At 34.5% G+C, this 23,127-nt stretch overlaps 2 protein-coding genes across 2 annotated transcripts; one reads left to right on the forward strand and one right to left on the reverse strand.

Annotated features, from left to right (window-relative positions):
- Positions 1-10,006: 10,006 nt before the first annotated feature.
- Positions 10,007-11,989, reverse strand: LOC133295943 (uncharacterized). Its single transcript, XM_061494880.1, has 4 exons — positions 11,529-11,989; positions 11,316-11,430; positions 11,098-11,212; positions 10,007-10,922 (listed from the first exon to the last, which is right to left on the reverse strand). The coding sequence occupies exons 1-4, from the start codon at positions 11,627-11,629 to the stop codon at positions 10,060-10,062; spliced, it is 1,194 nt and encodes a 397-aa protein (XP_061350864.1). The 5' UTR covers positions 11,630-11,989; the 3' UTR covers positions 10,007-10,059.
- A 6,934-nt stretch (positions 11,990-18,923) lies between these two features.
- Positions 18,924-22,923, forward strand: LOC133295825 (putative glycine-rich cell wall structural protein 1). Its single transcript, XM_061494683.1, has 3 exons — positions 18,924-19,028; positions 22,374-22,701; positions 22,910-22,923. The coding sequence occupies exons 1-3, from the start codon at positions 18,924-18,926 to the stop codon at positions 22,921-22,923; spliced, it is 447 nt and encodes a 148-aa protein (XP_061350667.1).
- Positions 22,924-23,127: the final 204 nt, after the last annotated feature.

Consider the following 23,127-nt stretch of genomic DNA (forward strand, 5'->3'; position numbering starts at 1 on the left):
TATAATTTTGTCAACATTTTGGTTATATTTGTATCTTGTTCATAGTCAAAATGAAGCAGCTGAGTGGAATTTGGGTGAATTTGTTTTTGTGGAACTTAAAATGATATATTTTCGGTCAAAGACTAAAAGAATTGAAAATATTCAGCAATGCACGCGTATTGCCAACGAAATCTCTGATTGTGAATGGAAATTTACTCACCTGATTAACTTTGCGCTTGTGATATAATTTGAGTTTGAATATAATACTTTTAATATGTGATTTTTAATTTCATTACATATTTTAGTTAAAACTAAGAATAAATTTTTAATACTTATTTAATATTGAGGACTCAATATACATCAACTAAAATTTTAAAATACATCTAACCGCATTTACTCCATTAACTTTTTTATTTTTACGTAAATGAGTTGAAGTATTTCTAATTTTGATAAAAGAATATGTCCTATATTTTTTATTTTTAGAAAAAAATATAGTACAAAAATATGAAAAATTTACTGTTAAAATTAAGAGTTTTCTCTAATTTTAGAATAGGAAATAAAAAATTCTTGTTATCTTATATTTTTATTTAAAAAATAAAACATATATCTGGTTTAGACCTTGACTGCCCCCAAAAGCTTAGAATTTGGCTCCCCACTGACGTGGGCATAAAATATAAAATATAAATTTATGATTACAGTAAGGGGATTATAAAGCATGCTTTGGGTTTTTCGTGTTTATTTTATTATGTTGATTAACTTTGTGGAGTGGAGAGTGCTACGAGTTAATTCAATTTATAATAGTACATGAAAAAAGAAGAAGTGAAAGTTATTCATGTCACACACTCACAAGTCACACCAGCAAACTTTAGTATAAAATTCTGAAGGCACATGGCTTGCTTTTGCGCATTCTATTATTGTAATTATTGGGCTTCGATTTTTATAACTTAATTTAGTCGCAATGTACCATCCAACTGTAGCGGCGAAAATAGTGGAACAGTGACAGCCCAAACGTAATTAACTGACAACCGATGTTGCAAGACCGATAGAAAAATGTGTCTTGATTGGCGGCGGGTGCACCCCCGATACGATGCATCAAAAACATCAAAATACATATACGAGGAATGTTTTTAAACCCGAATATATACATTTTTCATATTTAAAATAAGTTAAATAAAATTTATTAAATAAGTTCAAAACTTACTCGATCACATTTTTATAAGTTCATAAATCACAAATAAATAAAAATATACGTTATTACTATGTCAATTTAAATTGTAACTCAGAATCCATAAACATATCTATTAGGGGGTGTTTGGTATAATTTTTTTTTTGAGATTGATGGGGAAGTGTGGGTGGGTATTGAAAAATGGCTTTTTGACTCTTTTGTCCCTCATTAATTAATTGATAATCAATTTCCTCCTCCACCAGAATTATCCACCATCTTGCCCCCATTTAATCGATCAAGTTGCACTTTTAGTTGACTAAATTGACAAAATACAGGAAACATGAAACACAAAATTTAATCGACTAAAATCATTATTTAGTCGATTAAATTTCGCAGAAAATCCTATATCCAGCCTTCTCTCGGTCTCATTTGCAATATTTTCGTTTTGTACCCCCTATATCTCTTGTTTGTCAGCTGTGATCCTTCCAATCACGATTACATTTCATCCCACCATCTCTAAAGCGTGAATATTGTGAAATTATTGTCATTTTCCTTATTTTCTCATTTGTTGCCCCCAAATCCCCAAAATTCGATTCCTACTCCCAAATTCGTGTGAAAGATGAGTTCAAGTCCAAGTATGTATGTTACAATGATCTACTATGATGGAAAGCATTATGAAGGCCCCAATGGTGTTCAATTTGAAGGAAAAATGAAAAATGTTGAAAATCAAACGGGGCACTACGTACAATGAGCTGAAGGGGAGGATTCACCAAAAATTTGGGCTACAAGGCAGCCAATGCGTTCAACGGATGATCGTCAGGCTAGAGTCTACAGTTGGTAAGGATGTTATATTCTACATTGCTAATGTTATATGTGACGATGTGAAATGTGTCATAGATGTAATTGTTGATCGAAAATTTTAAAATTTTAAAATTTTATTGAGATATATGTTGAAATAGACTGTGGTCAATCTTCATCTGCACCTATGCATGAAAGAAGTCAGAGTCAAGAAGACAGAGTAGGCGATTTATCTGCTCCTGCACCTGTCTTAAGTCAGATAACACCGAGGGAAATAGACGAGGATGAGCATGAGGAGGATATGGATAGTGATGACGACGGTGAACCCGAGAGTGTTATTCTGCTAGGTGACACCTCAGATACGGACGTAGAGGGGAATTTTGACGCTGACACAAGTTCAGGAAACCTAAGTTCCCAGGTTATGCCACCACTTCGTGTTGACCCTGTTAGCAGTGGTAAGATAGTAAATTAAAGTCTTTAAATGAATATTTCATATTTGTGTTATCATTCGTACTGACGGAAACTCCTGTAATTTGGACGTAGGTTCTGAGATTGAGCCGTTTTGGAACGAAATCCCACATCATTCCTTCATTAATTGGGCTCACCCTAATGATTGAGCCGTAGGTTCTGAGTTCCCAGGTTATGCCACCACATTAATGGAAAAGTACCATTATTCGTTCATTTGGTAAACATTGCAAATGGCATAAATAATTCGATTGATTTTGACAACAAACTTGATAGCATTAAATAGTTCAGCCCCTAAACCTAATACAAACCATAAACAAAAATGTCAAATAGGAAGACCGAAGTCAATTACATAACAACATAAACTACAAACGTAAAATAAAAACATAAACCCTAAATTTAATCCTCCTCCTCCTCGGACGTCGTCTCCTCGTTATCCTCATCTGACACATGAGCCCCCTCCCCTGCAACATCCTCAACCTCCTGTCCCCGTACAAGCTCTAGACGAGCAAGCCTATCTTCAACACCCTTGAACCTTCCCTATATGTGTCTAAATCTTTCATTCCCTTTCTGGATGTGACTCTTCCTCCATTTTTTATGTTTCAGCACCATTTTTCCTATCTTCTTTAGCGTGGCGTTTATGCCCTTCATGACATCTCGCAAGGAAAACCCACCCTCTGGCTCAGCTATATCTTGTAAGTCATTCTCATCATCGTCGTCATCATCATCCTCAACCTCGGGCTCAACCATGTCTGCATGTGGAGCAACATCAGGAACCTCAACATCCCCCATGCCTATGAACTGCCACACACCCGCCTTGTTCTTTTTCATCTTGCACTGCTCCAGTAGACGCTTTTTGAACTTGCAATTATACCTTGTGGTCTTCTTCAAGGTCACATTGTCCATGGGAACACCAAAGTGAACCAATATCATCTGTACCAGACAAGCAAATGGAAGTGCACCCTTATGTTTGGCCTTAAACATCTTCTAACAGATATAGTGCCTCCAGTTCACTATAACACCATGTCGGATAGCCCACATGATGGGAATGTCATGTTCCAACACCCTGGAATGATTGAAAGCTCGTGGAAACAGAATGTGGGTGATGACATAGTGTAGTATACGGGACTCTACAGTAAGCAACCCCACCGTATAGTGAATGTTCTGCCCACGTCCGATTTCAGGCCTCCTTCACGGCATCACCTCGTGAATATCCTGGAAGTGTTATGCTGCTATCTGTATCATATTCCACAGTTTGCGAAGAATCAAAGTCATAGCCCAGTATCTCCAACCATACCGGAGTCGTCATGATGATCTCCACCCCGCAAACCCTCGACCTCAACTCACCCTGTACGTAGTTGAGGTTATGGTAGAAGGCTCGCACCAACAGCTCTGAATACGGACACAACATTTCAACCAAAACCCTAAGATGTGATCCCTCCAACAACCCCACAATGTTAAATCCCTCCGTCATAAAAAATGTTGTATCCAATGATTTCGGAGGACATATGGGTCAGTTCAAATGGTCACGTACAAATGCATCGTGAACCGAGGGGTCATGCTCGAACAAGTATCCAAATGGGAGGTCGACAAGAGCAGGCTCTTCGTCTTGTGGCCTTGACGAAGACGGCCGGTCTTGTCGTTGCTTCGTGCGTCTCTCATTTTCTACATTATCTTATCTTCTACGGCCAGCCATTTTAACAACCGTACCTACAATGCAAATGGAAACAATATCAATAACTCGGACAATAACAATATCAAAAAATTTCAAAATTCAATATCAAAATCAAAACCCTAACCTAACCCTAACATAAAACAGAAAACATAACCCTAACCCTAACCTTAACATAAAACATAAACTATGCCCCTAACCCTCCCATCAAACTCAACACCCTACCCCTAACATAAAGCCACAAAAACTCAAACAACCTTCTACCATAAAAAATAAAATAAAAAAACAGAAACAATATCATGGAGAAAACAAAAAAAAAAAACAAAACTTAAAACCAAATGCAAGTCAGAAAACGTTACCTACAATGTCAGTTTCACAAGGTGTAAACCAATGATGGTGCAATTGGACGGCCAAGGGGAGAGGATTCGGTCAGAGGTTGAAGAGAGGGTATGTTGGGGCCTTCTTAATCGACTAGGGTTTGAAAATAACCCCGTTTGCGAAATGGGGGGTTTTTAAAAAATGGTTTCTGCGAAATTTAATCGACTAAATAATGATTTTAGTCGATTAAATATTCACGAAATTTAATCGATCAACTTGAATTTTTAGTCGATTAAATTTCGTGTTTCATGTTTCCTGTATTTTGTCAATATAGTCGACTAAAAGTGCAACTTGATCAATTAAATGGGGGCAGGATGGTGGATAGTTCTGGGAGAGGGACAAATTGGTTATTAATTAATTAATGAGGAGCAAAAGGGTCAAAAAACCATTGAAAAATACCATGTTTGGTACAAGTTTAACAAAAATTATCCCAGAAAAATATGTTGCCTAGTATTTATGTTTTTTGTTGAAATTGTGATGAAAGTTACTATTCTAAAATACCACTTTCAATGTGGTATTTTGGGATAACCAGATAAGTGAAAAAATGATGCAAAATCATGAACCAAAATGACCCTCTCATCGTGTTAAGTGAGTGTGTATTTCAGATTCAAAAATTATAAAAGGGTTATTTTCGTATTTTCAACCCAATTTTTCATCAATATTTTACTTTCAACCAAACATAGACTTGATAAACTTAATCCAATTTTTCTAGTAATATTTCGGTCTACCAAACAACTTTTTTTTTTTAACTTTCCTACTAAACTCCCTTTTCCACCATCATATTCTTAGTAATTGTATTTTCCTAGTAAAAAAAATTTCCTCCTCTACCAAACGCCATTTTAATGACATTCAAAAGGCCATATGTTACGAACTCATATTATTTTAAATTCATCTACATTGAAATAAGTATATCACATTCTCTTATTTTATTGTTCCGCAAATTTCTTCAGTATTAAAAGTTGAAATTTGAGGTAATTATAGTAGAGCATATTACTAGCAAATAATATTATAAAAATTTATAAAATGAATTATACTTTTTTTTCTAACAAAATAAAACAATTTTGATTTTTTTTATTTTTTTTATAAAACTGTATGACCCGACCGGGTCACCGATTTTGATCGATTCCAAAGCTTGACTCCAACCGATTATCAGGCCGGTTCGGTTAGTTCCGAATAAAGCCGAATTTCATAACACGGGATAGTAGTATAATAAAATGGATTGTGTACGAGTTTGAATAAAATAAATTATTATCATGTCAGGTCACGTGTTGATTCACATTATTTGTGTATTAACTTGCAATTATTTAAAAAAAAATTAAAACTTTAGTGATTTTAACACAATTCGTTTTGGATCACGATCAACATATATTTTATTTGATTTTTCCTTTCTATTTTTAATTTTTTTAAATAAAAAAGTCTAATTTTAATTTTTACGTGTCAACCGCATGACAGCAGCTCGTGGAGAGAATTTATTGTGGTCCCAGACCATTATTTTTTAGGTAGACCCTTTGTGTAAATGGAAGGGTAAAATTAAAAAAAAAATAACAGGAGTAAAAAGGAAAAGAAAAAATTAGTGTTATGAGAGAAAGCACCAAATCATTGGATGATCCTGGAGCATATTAAATATTTTTCAGCTCGTGTTCGGATTTTAAGTTTTGACCCTTCAACAAAAACGTATCGGGTTGGACCCTTTGACCCGCAAATCAGCCTTAACAGTTAACACCACACAAATCCGACCCGTGAATACGTTTCGTCACTCCTTATCATGCATTTACAATATTTATCTTTTCTATTTGTTATTTTCAATTCCTTTTAATTATCATTGTTTGTTATTTTTGTATCAGCCAATAGGGCTATATTCAAACTTATCATGCATTTACAATATTTATCTTTTCTATTTGTTATTTTCAATTCTTTTTAATTATCATTGTTTGTTATTTTTGTATCAGCCAATAGGGCTATATTCAAACCAAAACGCAAGGATACGTCTACTCCCTATTTGATGTAATAATTACGTGACCTCATAACATTAATAATTACATATTATTTAATTTAATATAAGTCAGCATGTTATTTAAATAAAATTCAAATTATAAAATTAGTAAGTGTACTTACTTTTTTAATACTATATGTCATCACTGCAGCTTAAATTTACAATCTTTACCTAGCTGAATCTACATTCAGTATAAATATATATATATGTATGCTAACGTATGGATATTAAATCTAATAAGTAAAGTAGGAGATATTAGTTTTCTTTTTAAACTAAAATGATAATAAGGATGAATTACTTCAATACTAAAGATTGGATATCAGTGACATGTTTAGAATACTAAAGGACAAACAAAAATACAAGCAAAATTTTGCCTCCAGTGACTCCAGCGTAACCTACGTTCAACTAGTTTTTTTTTAAAAATAAAATAAAATAAAATTCGTTAAAGTTGTTCAACTAGTTTAAGCAATTGTATTAGCATGCACAACCTTGACCCATAAACAATTAATAACTAAAATCAAATTCAAGACCCAAAATCAATATAATTGTGACCCATTTAATCTACCAGCTATATATTAAAAACGTATGAAGTCCCATTTTTTTCTTCTAATACATCTACTAATAAGAAGAATTTGCAAATAATTTGCAACCTTCATATTTTGAAAAGACTATAAAACGACTGTAACCAGTTTATATTATTATATTTTGAGAAATCTAAAGTTAAATGTATATTATTCATTTTATCATTTATCTTTTATTCATAAATGAATAGTTTACAAAAACAAAATTAATGGAATTTTAATATACACTTTCCGTATTTCTTCATTTAAGTCATTATCTACCTGTTTTTTTGATTTATTATCTTTCTTTACATTTCGCAGTAGAGTTTTTTTCAATTCGCCTAATACATCTTTTTATATACGAAAAAACATATTTATCAGTAGGCCTTAGCTCAAAGAACATAGTAGTTGGCTTCAAGTTTCTTCTTATCTTTTGAGCCGAATAGATATCGAATTATCACACTAGACAACATTTTTATATAAAAAACATGATCGGTATCTTTTCCTTAATTCGTTACCCGATGGTACCTGCGATTTTAACATGGGTTTAGTGACATCTCAGGAACCCCAAAAAATGTCATTTTGGGGAGATAATTTTATGTCCGAGAAACATTTTTCTCTTTTAATAATGAGTTTTATTAGTGTTATGTTACATTATTTAAGTGTTGTTTCCAACACACACACAAAAATGAAGAGAGAAAGTGGAATGATGAAAGAGAAAGAAAAACATGTGGACCCCACCTCTTTAGTGTGTGTGTAGGAAAGTGATGTTATATCATGTTACACGATAAACATAAAACCCTTTAATAATTTTATGGCAAGGGAAAGACGGCATGCCAAATAAACACACTGTCATGTCATGTCATAACTCAAAACAATAAAATTATTAAATTAACAACGCTTAATGAAAAAGACACACAGTAAATATATAAAATTATCGAGTTACGTATTATTTGAAAATAAAAAATTAACAATTTTCCGTTTCTTTTATCTATTCTTATCTCATTAATCTATTTCTCTTGGTCGATGAGGAAAAAACATGTCTCAAACAGATCAAATTTCACGTAAGAAATCAATGCAGAGAAGACTGGACGGAAGCTCAATGCTCGTATCATTCGTCTGTGAAGATGCCAGGTTACATCAATCCACAGGAAACAAGATCCATAGAGATTATTTTGATTAGTGAAAATTGTCGTGCATGCTCTGTTTTGAGGGTGATTCATGATGACAACCTCGTTAAGAAGCATATGGCAATCAATGACACATCAACAACAGGTAATACGAGTTTGCGGAACAATTAAAACACTATCAATGCATGATGTCGACAGAACTAAAACTGTATGGTTAAAAAAAGAAAAGAATGTCTTTACATTAAATGAATTTCCAACAATCGATATTTGTTAATGCATTTTACTAAAGAGGTACTTTTAGAACAAGAGAGATCTCTTCTTTAAAATCTATAAATTTGTGTCAGCCATGAAGATAATTTTCCTTCGAATGATTGGTTCTATGTTGTCATAACTTTTTTTTTATTGATGGTTCGACGGCACTGAATTACATAAACACCCCTCAACTAATAAAGGGCTAAAGGCTGATTACTGAGAAAATTTCATAAGGCAATCCCACACTATCAAAAAGGAGAAATTCTTTTAAACACAGCCTACTTATCATTTATTAAGAACTTATTATAATTTGACGTATGCATTGACATGGTCTACTGTAAGTACATTTTTAACATAGCCTACATAATCTTCCTCATGTCAAACGATAATTTAAATGTCTTATAATATACTACGTCTAACCAAGGATTAATCTTTCAAAACAATGTTGAATATACCCAATAAGAGTTATCTTTCTTGAGTTTTGAGGCTTAGATGTCTATTCCTCAAATGTTACGACCAAAAACCTAGCTTAGATCAGGCCGGGTACAGCAGGGAAATTTGCCATTCATCCTTCTCTTGAAACACACTTCTAATGAACTTGATCAGATAGACTTCAAAATGAATCCCTGTCCACATTCAAGCATGTATGCTGCTAATGTGATCAAGGATCGGACAAGTACATAGGATGTTGAGAAATTCTTTAGGTAGGCAGTTCAACAGGTGACATGTTTAAAAGCATATTTGAGAAATAAGTGCATATAGCATGATCCACACTACATTACATGTGTTTAATGTTGAATGGATTGTGTATGGTAGGCAACAATGTGCACCTAAGAATTTCTGATTTGATCTATCCAGAGTTAGAAAGCTTATTTTGAGATTGTTTCAGCCCTAATCCCTCCATCCAGTTAATGCCCTAGCAGATAATCAGAGCAACCACCCTCCCCCATTTTTTAGGCGACCTTGATAACTAAATCATGAATTTGACCATTTCAAAATATTCTCATGTCTTCTCACTTGATTTATTCCTTTTTCTTTCTATTTCTGATTTTCAAATCATGATTCAGATTTAGAATTATGCAGCTAGAGTTTATGGGTTTTAGTAATGTTGATGTCTGAAGCTTGTTCTACAGTTACTTTTGTCACTGACCACTTGATAATAAAAATCACACCCCGGGACATCTCGCTTGATAATTTGTAATAATAGATATCGCTGAAAGCCAGAAGCCAATAGACTTGGGTTTAGGAAGCTAATCATGACTGAGAAAACAGAGATTCCAGTCAGCAGATTAAAGTCTTCGCCACACTGAATTAGGCTTGGTTCAGATAGCAAGTATATAACGTTATATATCTATTATATTTTTGCCACGCATCGAATTTAAATTATACCACTTCTTTAATCTTTTACCAGGAGATACGATTCCTTTTAGTCACTCCATTTCATTCTTTTCTCTTTTGATCTTATCAGAGTCAAGCAGAAACTAAACAAAGCAAGCTAAGATTTTATATACAATTCACATTTGCAGCAATGCAATTAGTAACTCGATGGCAGCTTCTAAAATTTTCACAAGGAGAGCTACACATAAAGAGTCTACATAAGAGGATTCAACAACATTTCGGACATTTTTGATTTGCAAATGCATATATGATACCACAAGAAAGACTGTCTACGAACCTGGCCTGCCAGTAAAACGATTGGATGGGACCCCTAGTTGCCGGCAAAATTTCCCATCCTCCTCATTGTTACCTGAAGGTGCTTTGCGCTTCCCAAAAGTTGCTTCTAAGTTCGGATCTTCACCCTCTACATTACTTTTAGTAGAATTGGAGTGAATGGTACCATAACCTGTCTCTCCCGGGTAAAAACAGAACTCTTTGTTTTTCTGCAAATATAGATGACTAAACTTGTTGCCCTCCTGAGAAACTCCTAAACCAACATTATCTATTTCATATACTGAACTACTTTTGCTGCTGGAACACGGATGCAAATATTGACCCAACCTCAAAGATAAATCGCATCCAGTATCTCGTGAGTCCTCCTGAATGCCAAGTGCAGTTTCTTCTGCAATTTTGTTTGCAACATGATGGAATCTACCATGGGAGAAGTTTTCCAATAGACCAATTCCAGATGGCTCGGGGACTGGAGTAATGACAGGTCTGCCAACAAATATTGTGTCAGAACCTGCGTTATCTAGGGTGGTCGTCCTTAGTTGAGGCTCTCTGACTTCATAACCATAGTACAACGGGTAAACTGAACCCATGTTCAATGCGAATTTAGCTTCCATTGACAATGGCTGGTGATAACCAGAAGGGAAACTGTCTGGGATTTGGTGGGTATGCTGCCTAGATTCTGATACAGGCATTTGTGAAACAGTAGCAGATGTGACTTTTGTATAGTTTAAGGGATTCCCCCCAACAGGTTTAGGAGACCCAGAAGGAGGTTGTTGAGATCTTGGGGCAAGATATGTCCTGGGGTTATTGTGCCGATCACTTCTTGAAGTTCTTACAGGTTTGCATCCCAGGTTAAGTGCAGCTGATCAACATACGGAATGGACCCAGAAAACCAAAAAAAAAAAGCATATCACTAGAAGCTCAGAATTACTAATCTTCAGTCTATACTCTACCCATATTCCCAAAATGACACATCAAAATAGGATTTTGACACAAATTATTAGAAGTGGATCCAAAGAAGGTGAAAAATTGAGTACCTTCAACACATGGGGGCAAGAGGTCTCCAGTCTCTGTGGTCTCATCCCTCCGGATGATTGTGTTAACGGCATCATTGAGGCGTTCCCAAAGTGTATCAGGATTCAAGTACTCTACCTAAGCAACCAAATCAGAAAAAATTTGAGCAAAAGGGGTTTACGCATTATAGTGAAAGATCTAAGAATCCACATTCCACAAGCATTTGTGAAACTATAAAAACCTCGGAATTTGCTTTGGAGTACATGATTTCTTCGGCTTTGAGAACAACAACAGGCAGCTTCTCTTGCCATTCCTTGTTCTTCTTAGTTGCGGGACTGTGAGCGTCACTCACGACCCTAATCAAACACGTGGTGTGCAATAAAGTCAAGAGAATGCGCAAGCACAACAAGGGTAAAAACGACGAAGAAAGGGGAAAGGGAGATGAACCCAGAACCTGAAAATCTGCTGAATGATGGAACCTCTCACGGGTTGGTGGCGCTCGCTGTGCCAAGCTCTCCTCACGCACTCGTAAGGCCTTGGCCCTGGACGTGGCATCTTCAAGTTCAAGTGCTAAACCACCACCCAACACAAACACAAACACACACACACACACACACACACACACACACACACACACACACACACACACGCAAACACTGACACACAAGAACAAGAACAATATGGGAAGAAGATGGACACAAATAATTGAGTATTGTGTTTGTCTGTTGGGAGGAGTTTACATACTATATACACAGTGTAGTGTGGCAGTGCTCTCTCTACTACATGGGTTTTTGTTTGTTTGATGGGTCAATTTACTACTTGCCCTTTGCCTCACTTGTCTTGCTGTTGGTGCCATTCTCATTCCACAATTTGTAAATTGTCCGGTTTTGTTTTGGGGTAGTAGTAGCGAAAGAAGGGGTAGTAGTAGCTTTCTTTCTCATTCTTGTTTTGTCTTCCCCAATAATTTAGAGAGTTTACCATTACCATGTTTTTATTTTTTATTTTTTTTTGTTTGATGTATTGTATTGTATTGTTCAATCTTTTCATTTGTGTAGAGTGGGGTCTGGTCACACCTCTTGAGAAAAAGAGAGTGCAAGGGTTAGGTTACTATCAAAAAAGTACCTGCATAATAAAGTCCATTAAAATTCTCCCCTTCCCAATGCTATTATTTCATCAGCCATATTTAATATTGGGTTGTTAAATGCATTATCTATCCCATCTCTCTATTTTACATAATTGCACGACCTTAGCCATTGGCTGCTTCGTACACACACAACCCTTCAACCAGCATGAAACACTGCAAGGAAAATGACAAAACCTAACTAATATCAACTTCATTATAAAGTAACCCCAAGAGAATCCTTTTACATCTGTGTTCCCCTTATTCTTCCTTAGTAAAGCTAGTCAGATTCTTTTTTCTTTTTAAAACCCCCTTTCTCAATTTGTAATTTTATTCTTCGGACAACATACTGTTTCGACCATTGTGCCCCCCCCCCCCCCCCCCCCCCCCCCAAAACGTGCACATGGGGTTATGTGAAATTGTAATTTTGTAGGTCTTTATCTATGTCTATGTGCTATTTGCTATTTGACAATGAAGTAATGAACCATGACTAAGTGAATAATTAGCATGACCCATGTCTAGGAGGAGCATTCAGTAAAATTATTTATGACTTATGAACATATGCATTGAATGTGCAGTGAACACATTGATGGGTAAACACGGGTACATTCTGCAGCCTCAGCAGCGCTGTAAACAAGTCCCCTTTTATGTGCTGAAAACAGCCTTTGACACAGTACTGACTCCGTATGGGCCTTCCCCACTCGTAAATGTCACGTCCACTCAAAGCCAAACTCATTTTTCTGTTTTTTATGTAAGCCTTGAGCATCCCACTTCCAAGTTCTATCCTTTTTCTTTTGGTACGGTACTTTAAAAGCCTCATGTTTTCATCAGTAATATAATAATCCCCTCGCCACACAGTTTTCTGTTTCTACTTCGTACTTTATATATACTCTCTCAAAACTTCCAAGTACATATTTCAATTTATATTACTCCAACGAGGATAAAAAAAAATTAAATTAAATAAATTTAAAAAAGATAAAGGGAAGCTATCCAAGGTGAAAATCCAGTAGTATTCATAATTAGATGATGAATGTGGATATGTGCCACATTTTGTTGGTCTGGTGAGTTTCCCCTAATCAGCAAACATGATTGGAATGGTTTATCAGTTAGGAATGAATCTTCTTTTTATTGCTGAATGTATATATGTGCCACATTTTTCAGCCATTATTTATCCAAATTGAGCTTTGCTTTGTGTGATTGTTAAGTTATTAAATGCTGACTGCTATTGCGGAAGTGATTAGGACCACAAACAACCATCAAACTAGCATTTTGAAGTATAAACACAAAAAGATTATATATGCTTTTACCGTATCAACCAACCACCACTATATTAGCAATAAATAATTGTGATGGGTACCCAATTGAAAGGGATACTATTTAGTATTTGGCTCATCAGTATCCACACAGCTTTATAGTCTACACAAATTATATCTGATATTGTCCTTCTCTTCTTTTGTTAATTTTTTGGGGTGACCTATTTAATTGGCCAGCATGAGAGCAGATGCAATTGATGCATCATGCATGTCATATCAGTCATGCTGTGGTGAGAAAGGATCGTACCAACTTTTTTGTTGCCTTTCAATTGATTTTGATGCATTTATGGCGGGGGTATAAGCAAATAGTAACGAGGCTAAAGACAAAATGTAGCGAGGAAAGCAACTTCCCCTCACTCTTCACCATCACTTGATTACATGCTGAGCAAGGGGAAGATTCTCAACCCTACTTCGGCTAATCAGCCTTTTTATTTCGTGAATGGACTGGAATTTTTATTTCTATTTTTGTGAAAAATAAAGTTGTGAACGATGTTATCGATTAAAGGGATACCAGATTCTCTCAAAAAAAATAAAGTAATCAAAGGCATGCTAGTTGCAAAATGCTATGCCACCAAGTATAGATATAGATTTTTTATTTATTTATTTATTTAAATTCCATCCATGGTTCTATTCTTTAGTCCCGTTATGGATCAGCACTTTCATTTTCATTAGGTGTACTCAAAATTCATTGAAAACAATCCCAAAAAAACTTGTTACTCTATCCTTCTTGGCTTCATTTGAAGTGGATACACTTGACACTATAATTTGAGCTCTCTCATATTTACTATCTTACTTCATCACCCTATCTCATTGGTTTCATCCATTCCCACTGCCTGGCAGCTATTCACGTGCAGTACTGTGCACTGCTACTACAGCATTCTCATGTTTCATTGCCACAGGTAATATTCTCCATTCTAGAATCATTGCTCATCGACATCCACATGGTGCTCTATATCCATCTCATATCCATTTTTATATAGCATAGTTGCCCATTTCCAACGCATCACGAGTAATTTATTCTTATTCATTTAATATAGGTTATGTTCAACTTGTAAAGAATCAATTCAACTCAAAACTTAAGCTGTTGTGTGAGACTATATTAATAATTTTATATATCTCAGTCTGTATTATATTCACATCATCACCATTTGTTACAAGTTACTTTATTTACAAATGAATATAAATAGAATTTAGAAAACCTTAATAACAGTTATTCATGGATCCAAACTCAAATTACTAAAAAAATAAAATTACAATAATTCAGAGGCCCATTGCAAGCCTCTGCGGGATCACAATCACAATTGTCTTTTTACTGATTCCGCCAACAAGGGTCTCATCAATATGAGTCATACCCAACACTAATAATGATTGAGACTGGAAGATTCGTGTGTATTTCGTTTTCCATTATAACTTCACATAGATTTCATAACTGCATCTCCTTGTTTATATCAACTCTAATTATTTTTTTGAGTCAAATAGGCTCATTCGGGTATCTCAACAAATTTCAATTTTTTGAACCGATTAGGAAACTAAACTCAAGTGCGGAGTGAGGCTGGGATCGAAATCTTATATCCCTCCCAAAAATAATATTGATGGACATTGAACCATTGATCCTTATGATAACAGTTGAAAATACAAAATCAAATCTAAATATTGATTAGTTCAGCAAAACAGGAAACACACACATCGTTACTCGAAAGCTGCCTTTGCCATGGCCACTACTCATTGATTTCCGTACCAAATTATCAAATCCAGTATAGCTTTATCAGAATGAGAACCCTGCACTGTAAAAAGTAAGGGGCGTTTGTTTGGTTGAGTAGAAATTTTATGAATAATAGGAAAATGATATTCATAGGGAAATGGTAGGAGAGTGAATTTGGTAGGAAATGGTAGGAGAGTGAATTTGGTAGGAAAATATAAAAAAAAGTTGTTTGGTTAAAAAAAAAATTAACCTGAAAAATTAGGTAACTTTTATAAAGTCTATATTTGGTTGTAGGTAAAATATAGATGGGAAAAAAGTTGCTATTACAAAAATATCCCTGTTAATTTTTGGAATGTGTATCCCTGCAACATCTGCAGTTGGCTTTCCAAATCCAATTGCTTCCTCAATTTTCTCACCAACATCTTGAATGAAATCCTTTACCGTATCAAGGAATCCACCCTTCCCATCATCTTCCTTTTTCTTTTCATCCTTAGTAGATCAATAACTTGCTGAAAGAAAAACAACAACAATCTGGATCACACCCATTAAGCACTAGACACAGATACAAACAGATTATTCGCAATACAAAGTTACAATCTTTTGATCATCAGTTCCCAGTAATCAAAATGAAGGGTACCCAGAATCACAATTTAATCAACGATCACTTTCAAAGACACCAACCAACAAAATCCAAAACATAAAAACGCAAGGTGAAGACCTGAGAACCCTTTTTCACCTACATGCAAATGGGTTGTCAGAGGATATACAATCTTCAGAGGATAGGGTCGTCATCTACTTATTAGACAATGTGAAAATTTAGGTAGATAAGCGGAATACCACATCTAAAGTGAGAATATTTGCCCATCAATTTAGATCCAAATAGCCATGTCAATGGGTTACTTAGCAAACTGATTTAGGTGGGCAAATTTGAAAGCTGGTCAACCAAACATGGATATCTTATAATCCCACTTCTAATTTCCCTATCTATCTCACCACAATCCTCCAACCAAACACATCCTAATAGTTATAAGGTGTTCCGGAAATCATGTTTGCAATATGAATATATTAACCATAATTTTCATGTTCAATAAAGAAATATAAGATCTTACTAACCTTCTGCACAAATTGCAAAATCGCAACACCCCGAACGAACACGCAAAAATGCTTCCAATATGAGCAATTTACCGCAAATGAAATCGATACTTTTTTTTTTTTTTTACTATATGTTTAGACAAAGAATTATGGGTTATGTTTTTAGAGGTTAGTGTCTTCTCCATTAAAAAAATAAAAACTCTCTTTAAGTAGAAAGTGGATATCTATGATTCCCTTAATCGTTCCACAATCAAGTTTATTTTGTTTTTTATACTCGTAAATACTATTATTATTAGGGAAAAGTATTTGTCATTTTAAATGACATAAATTTATGTCATTTTAAGAGAGAGATAGACACATAATAATAATTTTTATTTAAAAATTTAAATTAAAAAAACAATCATTTTCTCTCCCATGATTTTCATTCCTTATGTCTATCTCTCGCTTAAAATGACATAACTTATGTCATTTAAAATGACAAACATTTATTATTATTATTATGGGCCATTTTATGATATCCATTATGCTAACATCTTTAGCTCACGTATGGGGTTAAGGATAAGAGGGGGATAAGGAGCCCATAGTGAGGGACAATCAATAGGTTATGCTAGTTAGGGATAGTAATTTTTAACACAACCTGCTGATATGAACACAAAACGAGAAATTAGTATTTGGGTCTACTTGTTTTTAAATTTGTGTCGTGTTTATGTCGATAAAAAAGTTGACACGGGAAAATCATATTGCACTGTGTGTCAACCCACAAATATGAAATTGACTTAATCTTCTTACAGGTTACTTGTGTCGTGTCAAACACGACACTAGCGAAAGCGAAACTCAATATACGTGTTATCTATATCTTATTGTGTCATGTTAACTAGCATAATAAGCAACACATGTTACGTGTATTTGTGTTTGTTTTAAATTTAAATCGTGTTGTGTCAACTCGAATTGTCACTCTAATGCTAGTCAAACCCCAACAACGGATCAATGTAAAATTTTAACCCAAAACTTTAGAATAGTGGGTTCATGGATCATTCCATTTATATAACCTTCACTTAGATCTTTATTAATGAATATGGGGTTGATGACACTTGAATACCTCGTCAATCCCCCTTTGAGTTTGTAGTATGCTTCCAACCACAGTAATAAATTCTCTTGTAAACAAATATCACCTTTTATAAATTGTGATGTAATATATTCCTTGCAAAAGTCTCAACATGTTCAAATACTTATTTAGAGTAAAAAATATGTCTTTCACAACCAATGTATATACATCAAAGTATGTGCGGCTACATTAAATCTCGTAAGCATTACATGATCCTTGACAGTGGCGGAGCTACGCTGGTACCAACAGGTATCTTGGCACTAGCTAATTTAGCCACGTTCCAAGCGTAGTTAAATAAACGTAGCAAATCATGTTTCAAATTTTTTAAAAATTAGCCATGTTTTGAACGTAGCTATATAATCGTAGCTATTTTGGCACCAGCTGAAATTTTTGGCACTAGCTAAAATACTTTGCTAGCTCCGCCGCTGATCCTTGAACAACTTTGCTAGTAAATATTTTGTCATAGAATCTACAACCGTCAACTCAGTGTGTTTAATGAGGAACTTATTTACTTTAATGCATTTTCTTGTAGCTAAATATTTCATTTCAATGTGTTTGCTTTATCTTCCAATATTATTGATCAATCTAATAGATATTTTGTGATTGGATCTCTTAGTTGTTTGGGACGATTGAGGATAGGTACATGCAAGGCACTCCGACACTTATGAGTGATAAGCTTTAGTTAGTATGCGAAAGATGATCCATGCATGGGCTTCAAGCCTCTATTTATATACTAGTTGAGTATATCAGTACTAAGTCTCGTTGGTGCGCAGAGGTGATTCTTGCAAACTATCTCGCTGGATGTCTATTCGGGAGACGTGCCTCACGGTAGATCAACATTGATATCATGATTAAAATACCTAAATTATGCTTCGTGAAATTGAAATGAAATCGAACAAGTTAAGATATAATTATTACTGGTTAATTTGTTCATGCACTGCATGAGCTTGTAAATTTAATATTTATGACAATGAGTTTTTATTGAATAGACTAAATATTTAATACAATTCTCATTTAGTAGTTTCCGGGGGAAATATCAGTATCGAAATATTTAAAAGAGAACACATTAAAAAAAAAAACTAGTGCAAAAAATATCAATCCAAGCATACTTGTAAAGACTTAAATTTGGAATTTAATAATTACATAATTTAAAATTTTGTCGATTGTTTATAATAATATTTGAATACACTTTTAGTTTTTGTATACGTGTAAGTTATTATGTATTAAACAAATTTTCAGAACACAAAAAATATTTATAATTTTTATTCTTAATATTTTTTAATATAATTTTATAACTCAATCTTACTTATATTTTGATAATTTTTATCTTACAATTTAAAATAAATTTATTTTGACAAAAATTCAAAACTTCATCCTCTAAACTTTTTTAGTTTTAAAATTTATTATTTCATTATATTTCGTTTCATGAGGGTCACTGGCTCAAAGGTTTCTCTTACAGGATTGGAAATTACAATGCTCTCAATGTCAAACTGTGGGGTATACTTAAAGGTTTGGAGATGGCTTGGGAGGAAGGCTGGAGAAATTTAATTGTTGAATCTGATTCAACATCTGCAATCACCATTCTTTCTAGAAGAGGTGTTGCAGCCCGTGAGTCCCACTTGGTGACTTGCATACGGGCTTAGTTCCAAAAAGATTAGCATATTCAACTTGTCCATACTCATAGAGAAGGAAATTATGTTGCTGACTGGCTGGCGAATTATCCTCTGGACAATACTACTGCTCCTGATATGTGTAGCTTTGGTTTTCCCCCTTTTCAGATTCAGTCCGTTTTTATTGTTGATTTAGCCTTTGTTTGTATAGCTCGAACAGTGACTGTTTTGTAGTTTCTTGCTGGGATTTTCCTCAGCATACCAAAAAAAAAAAAACATTAAAACAATTAATGTTTTCTCGAAAATAATAATCTATATGTTTTCTCAAGGATAAAATTATTAATACTATAATTTCAAGTGGCAAAACGTCATTAATACAATATAGACACTAGGGGTGTGCATGACAACTATTATGTTCTCTGACACTGTTTATGAAAATAAACAATTATTTTTTATTTCTGTGCCTTGTAACAATTACAGAAAAAAAAACGTGTTTAATAACATGTTATATTTTTTATTCCGAGAATAAAAATTGCGTTTGATAACACAACAAATAATAGAATAAAAAATATTTATATTAAGCACAATTTTTTTTGGATCATTACTTTCTTTTTCATATGGTGTGGTGGTGGTGGTCGTGGCATGGTGGTTGACTGGTTGTAGCATGACGGTGGCGATGACATGGTGATAATGGTGGTGGTGGTGGTGGTGGTAACGGTGGTGACTGCGACGATGGTAGTGGTAATGGTGGCGATGATGGTGGCGGCGAGATTGTGTTTTAACTTTTTCACTTTAAATAAAGTAAATCAAAACCACTTTTTCAAAAACACATGCAAGAGAGAATTTAAACAACTAACAAAAATTCTCAAACCCCAAAAATAGATTCATAATGTAAAGAACAATGAATCAAAGAGAGTTATAAGCAGCGAAAAAATAAAATGTAAGGGAAGAGAGAAGATAACACCGATATTTATCCTAGTTCATTCTCCAACCACCGAGAGCTACATCCAAACTGAGGCCGATCGTTTCACTGTCATCGAGCTTCTAACCAGTGCTTGGAGAAATTGTTTTACAAAATAAATTTTACAAGACCTGCGATCTCCCCAATCACGCTTAACTTAAACCTATAGGATCACTCCACTTGTACCAGAAACCAAATCATAATTGTAATTTTACAAGACTACGATCAACCCCTTGATCACTCTTAACCTAAAACATGTGATAACTCCATTTGAACACAAACCAATCACTCAATCTGTACTATAACTTGTAGAGTATCTCTGATGAGTCTCCATTTTACTATGTATTAAGGGTCAATATGAGCATGAAATTGATTTAAAAGTAATTAAAATTATGATAATTATAATTAAATTGTTATTTTATTCTCAATAATATTCTCATAAGAATTCTGATATTTTGCAATAATTTCAGCTCAATAAATAGATAAATTGAAGATATCAAGTAGAGTGCTTTGGATTTCTGAATCATTCAAGATCTTATCAAATCTTTGTTGAATATTTTTAAGGAAAATTTTCCATTAAATAAAAAGGGGAAGATTTGAAGGATTGAATCAAGATATGATTAGAGATTCTAGTGAAGATTTGATCAAGATTTCTGAGCAAGGCATAAACTCTATAAATAGAGACTCAGACCCCAGAGGCAAACAATCTTTGGCTGGAGATAATTCTTGGAGGCTTACGCTGGAGATCAGGATTCCGACGGAGTTGAAGAACGAAGACCATTGATTCTTCTTCTTCTTCTTTTTTTTCTTTATTGTTTTCATGAATACTTTTTATTTCTTTAATTTGTTTAAGCCAGCTATGTCTGGCTAGTTTGTTTTTGTAGTTGAGATCACGGACCCGACGTGAATCCTTTATATTTTATGTATTGATATTTTATAAGTTAATTAGTTAGTTTGTTTTATTCTACCTGGTTTAATTTTTCATATCATGTTTAGAACTGATAACTCTAAATTATAGGGCTTTGAGGGTTAGGACTCATAATAGACATATTGGGTTTTAGTCTGGACAAGGGTAGAATAACAATTTGTGTATGATCTAGACATAGACTTACATAAATTGCAGACTCGTTATTCATTTGCTTAATGCTTAATTCAAGATGGATTACTAAGACATTAGAATTCTGATTGGGTTAAGAGGTTGAAATCACCAAGACATTAGGGTTCAACTATTTTATAGGGAAATAATGAATTGTCTGAGCAAACAAATTAATTAATTATAAAATACAATATAGGAATATAAAGGAGGATCGAAGGTGAAGTGTATCCTGACTACATCCTTTTTATAAATTTTTCATCAATACTTTCTCGCGTTCTTGATCTTTTCTTGCATGCGTTAAAAATTAATTGTTTTAAATTCTGTTTTTAAATATTATTTTATTTTAAATTCCAAAATCAATTATCTTCACAATTCAAACCAATTTTATTTTCCACCTTAAGGGGAATAGTTAAACTAGTACTTGGTGCATTAATCCTCGTGGGAACGATACTCTACTTATCACTTTATTACTTGAAACGAACGGTATACTTGCCGATTTCGCAACAATCTCCCTACGTCTAGAATTACACAGAAAATCATAAGAAGAAAAAGAATAAATATTTTCTCTCTCTAGATATCAAAATTAAGCATAATCCTTAATCTTTAGTGATTCTTGCTCTAATGCATGTAATAATACACTCTCTTATGTTTCTGAACCCTGGAACATTATTATATAGCAACCCATGTCGGTTTATAGAAGATACCAAAAGTTTTGATTCAGATTTTAAAAATGATCTCATGACCATCGACAAATATCTGAATATGTGAGATTGTGTATCTGGATATTATGGGTTTTGATATTCGGATATACAATATCCATATCCGAGTATTTGATGATAGCAACCCAAAACTAATCCGAACTTGATCAAAATTACTTCTAATTGATTATTTCTCACTTATCACACATAAATGCATGTTTTTAGCATCAATATAACTGTGTTCCGCATGTGTGAGGTTTGTATGCACGGGTTTATATTTCTAAATGCAATATAGAGAAATAAGGCTCAATAAACTCAACTTCATACACCCTATGACTCTAAAGTCACCTGACACATAATCAAAATAAAAGTCTTCAATTATCTTCATCTGTCTCTATTATTTGATTCTTCTAAGTCCTTTCTTCACTTAAATCTTTGACTTTAATGTTAACTTTGCATATTTAAATGACTTCTTTATTTTTGCATATTGCCTTGATCTTTTAGTGCCACTGGGGACTTGTTGCACTGCCTTTTAACTTGTGCATCCATGTTCAGCTTGTTGGTGTTATTTAATCATCAAAACTTCAAATGTATAGGCTTAGAACCCATGGTTCAACAATGGCGGCGGTAGTGGTAATAGTGGCGATGGTGGTGGTGGTGACGACAGTGACTGTGGCGATGGTGGAGGTAATGCTGGCGATGATAGCGACGACATGGGTTGCAACAATGGTGTTGGTAATGGTGTCGGTGGCAGTAGTGGTGGCGATGGTGGTGGTGGTGACGACAGTGGCTACGATAATGATAGTGGTAATAGCGGCAATGGTGGTGGGCGCGGCGACGGTAATAGTGGTGGCGATTGTGATGGTAGTGATGGTGATAACATGGTGGAGGTGGTGATAGCAGTGGTTGCAGCGATGGTGGTGGTGGTTGGTAAGGCGGTGGTGATGGTAGCAGAGGCGTGGAGGTGGTGGTGATGGTGGCAGTGACGACAACGACGACAATGGCAGCGGTCGTGTCGGGACAGTGGTAGTGGTGGTGATGATGGTAGTTGTGGAGAGTGATTGATATAAATAAATGTTTTTCATTTTGTGCCCGTGAATCAAAAAACAATTTTTTTAAATTCTTTTTTGTATTTCAGAACACAGAAATTGAACCGGCTCATTATCGGGAACAAAAAAAAGAACCAGTTTTGTCAAACACTGTTTCTATCAATTTCTGTTTTTGGTAACAAAAATTAAAAGAAAAAAATAATTCTGGGAAGGTTGTCATGCACCCCGTAAGTATGGTTGGCAAAACGGGTCAACCGGCCAAACGGGGCAGTGTGGCTGAGTTTTACAACTTATTTCAAAAGCGGGG

The sequence above is a fragment of the Gastrolobium bilobum genome, unplaced genomic scaffold (assembly GCF_033153095.1).
Source record: "Gastrolobium bilobum isolate Gb01-03AN ecotype WA unplaced genomic scaffold, APGP_CSIRO_Gbil_v1 utg2195, whole genome shotgun sequence".
Taxonomy (NCBI): domain Eukaryota; kingdom Viridiplantae; phylum Streptophyta; class Magnoliopsida; order Fabales; family Fabaceae; genus Gastrolobium; species Gastrolobium bilobum.

What these genes read in the sequence shown, in the direction of transcription:
- LOC133295825 (XM_061494683.1), top strand. Translation starts at nt 18,924, where the DNA reads ATGGCTTGGGAGGAAGGCTGGAGAAATTTAATTGTTGAATCTGATTCA. An exon ending in CAGCCCGTGAGTCCCACTTG is followed by an intron (nt 19,029 to 22,373) that starts GTGACTTGCATA and finishes GTATAGGCTTAG; the next exon opens with AACCCATGGTTCAACAATGG.
- LOC133295943 (XM_061494880.1), bottom strand. Translation starts at nt 11,629, where the DNA reads ATGCCACGTCCAGGGCCAAGGCCTTACGAGTGCGTGAGGAGAGCTTGG. An exon ending in ATCATTCAGCAGATTTTCAG is followed by an intron (nt 11,431 to 11,528) that starts GTTCTGGGTTCA and finishes GTGTTTGATTAG; the next exon opens with GGTCGTGAGTGACGCTCACA. An exon ending in CTTGCCCCCATGTGTTGAAG is followed by an intron (nt 10,923 to 11,097) that starts GTACTCAATTTT and finishes TATGTTGATCAG; the next exon opens with CTGCACTTAACCTGGGATGC.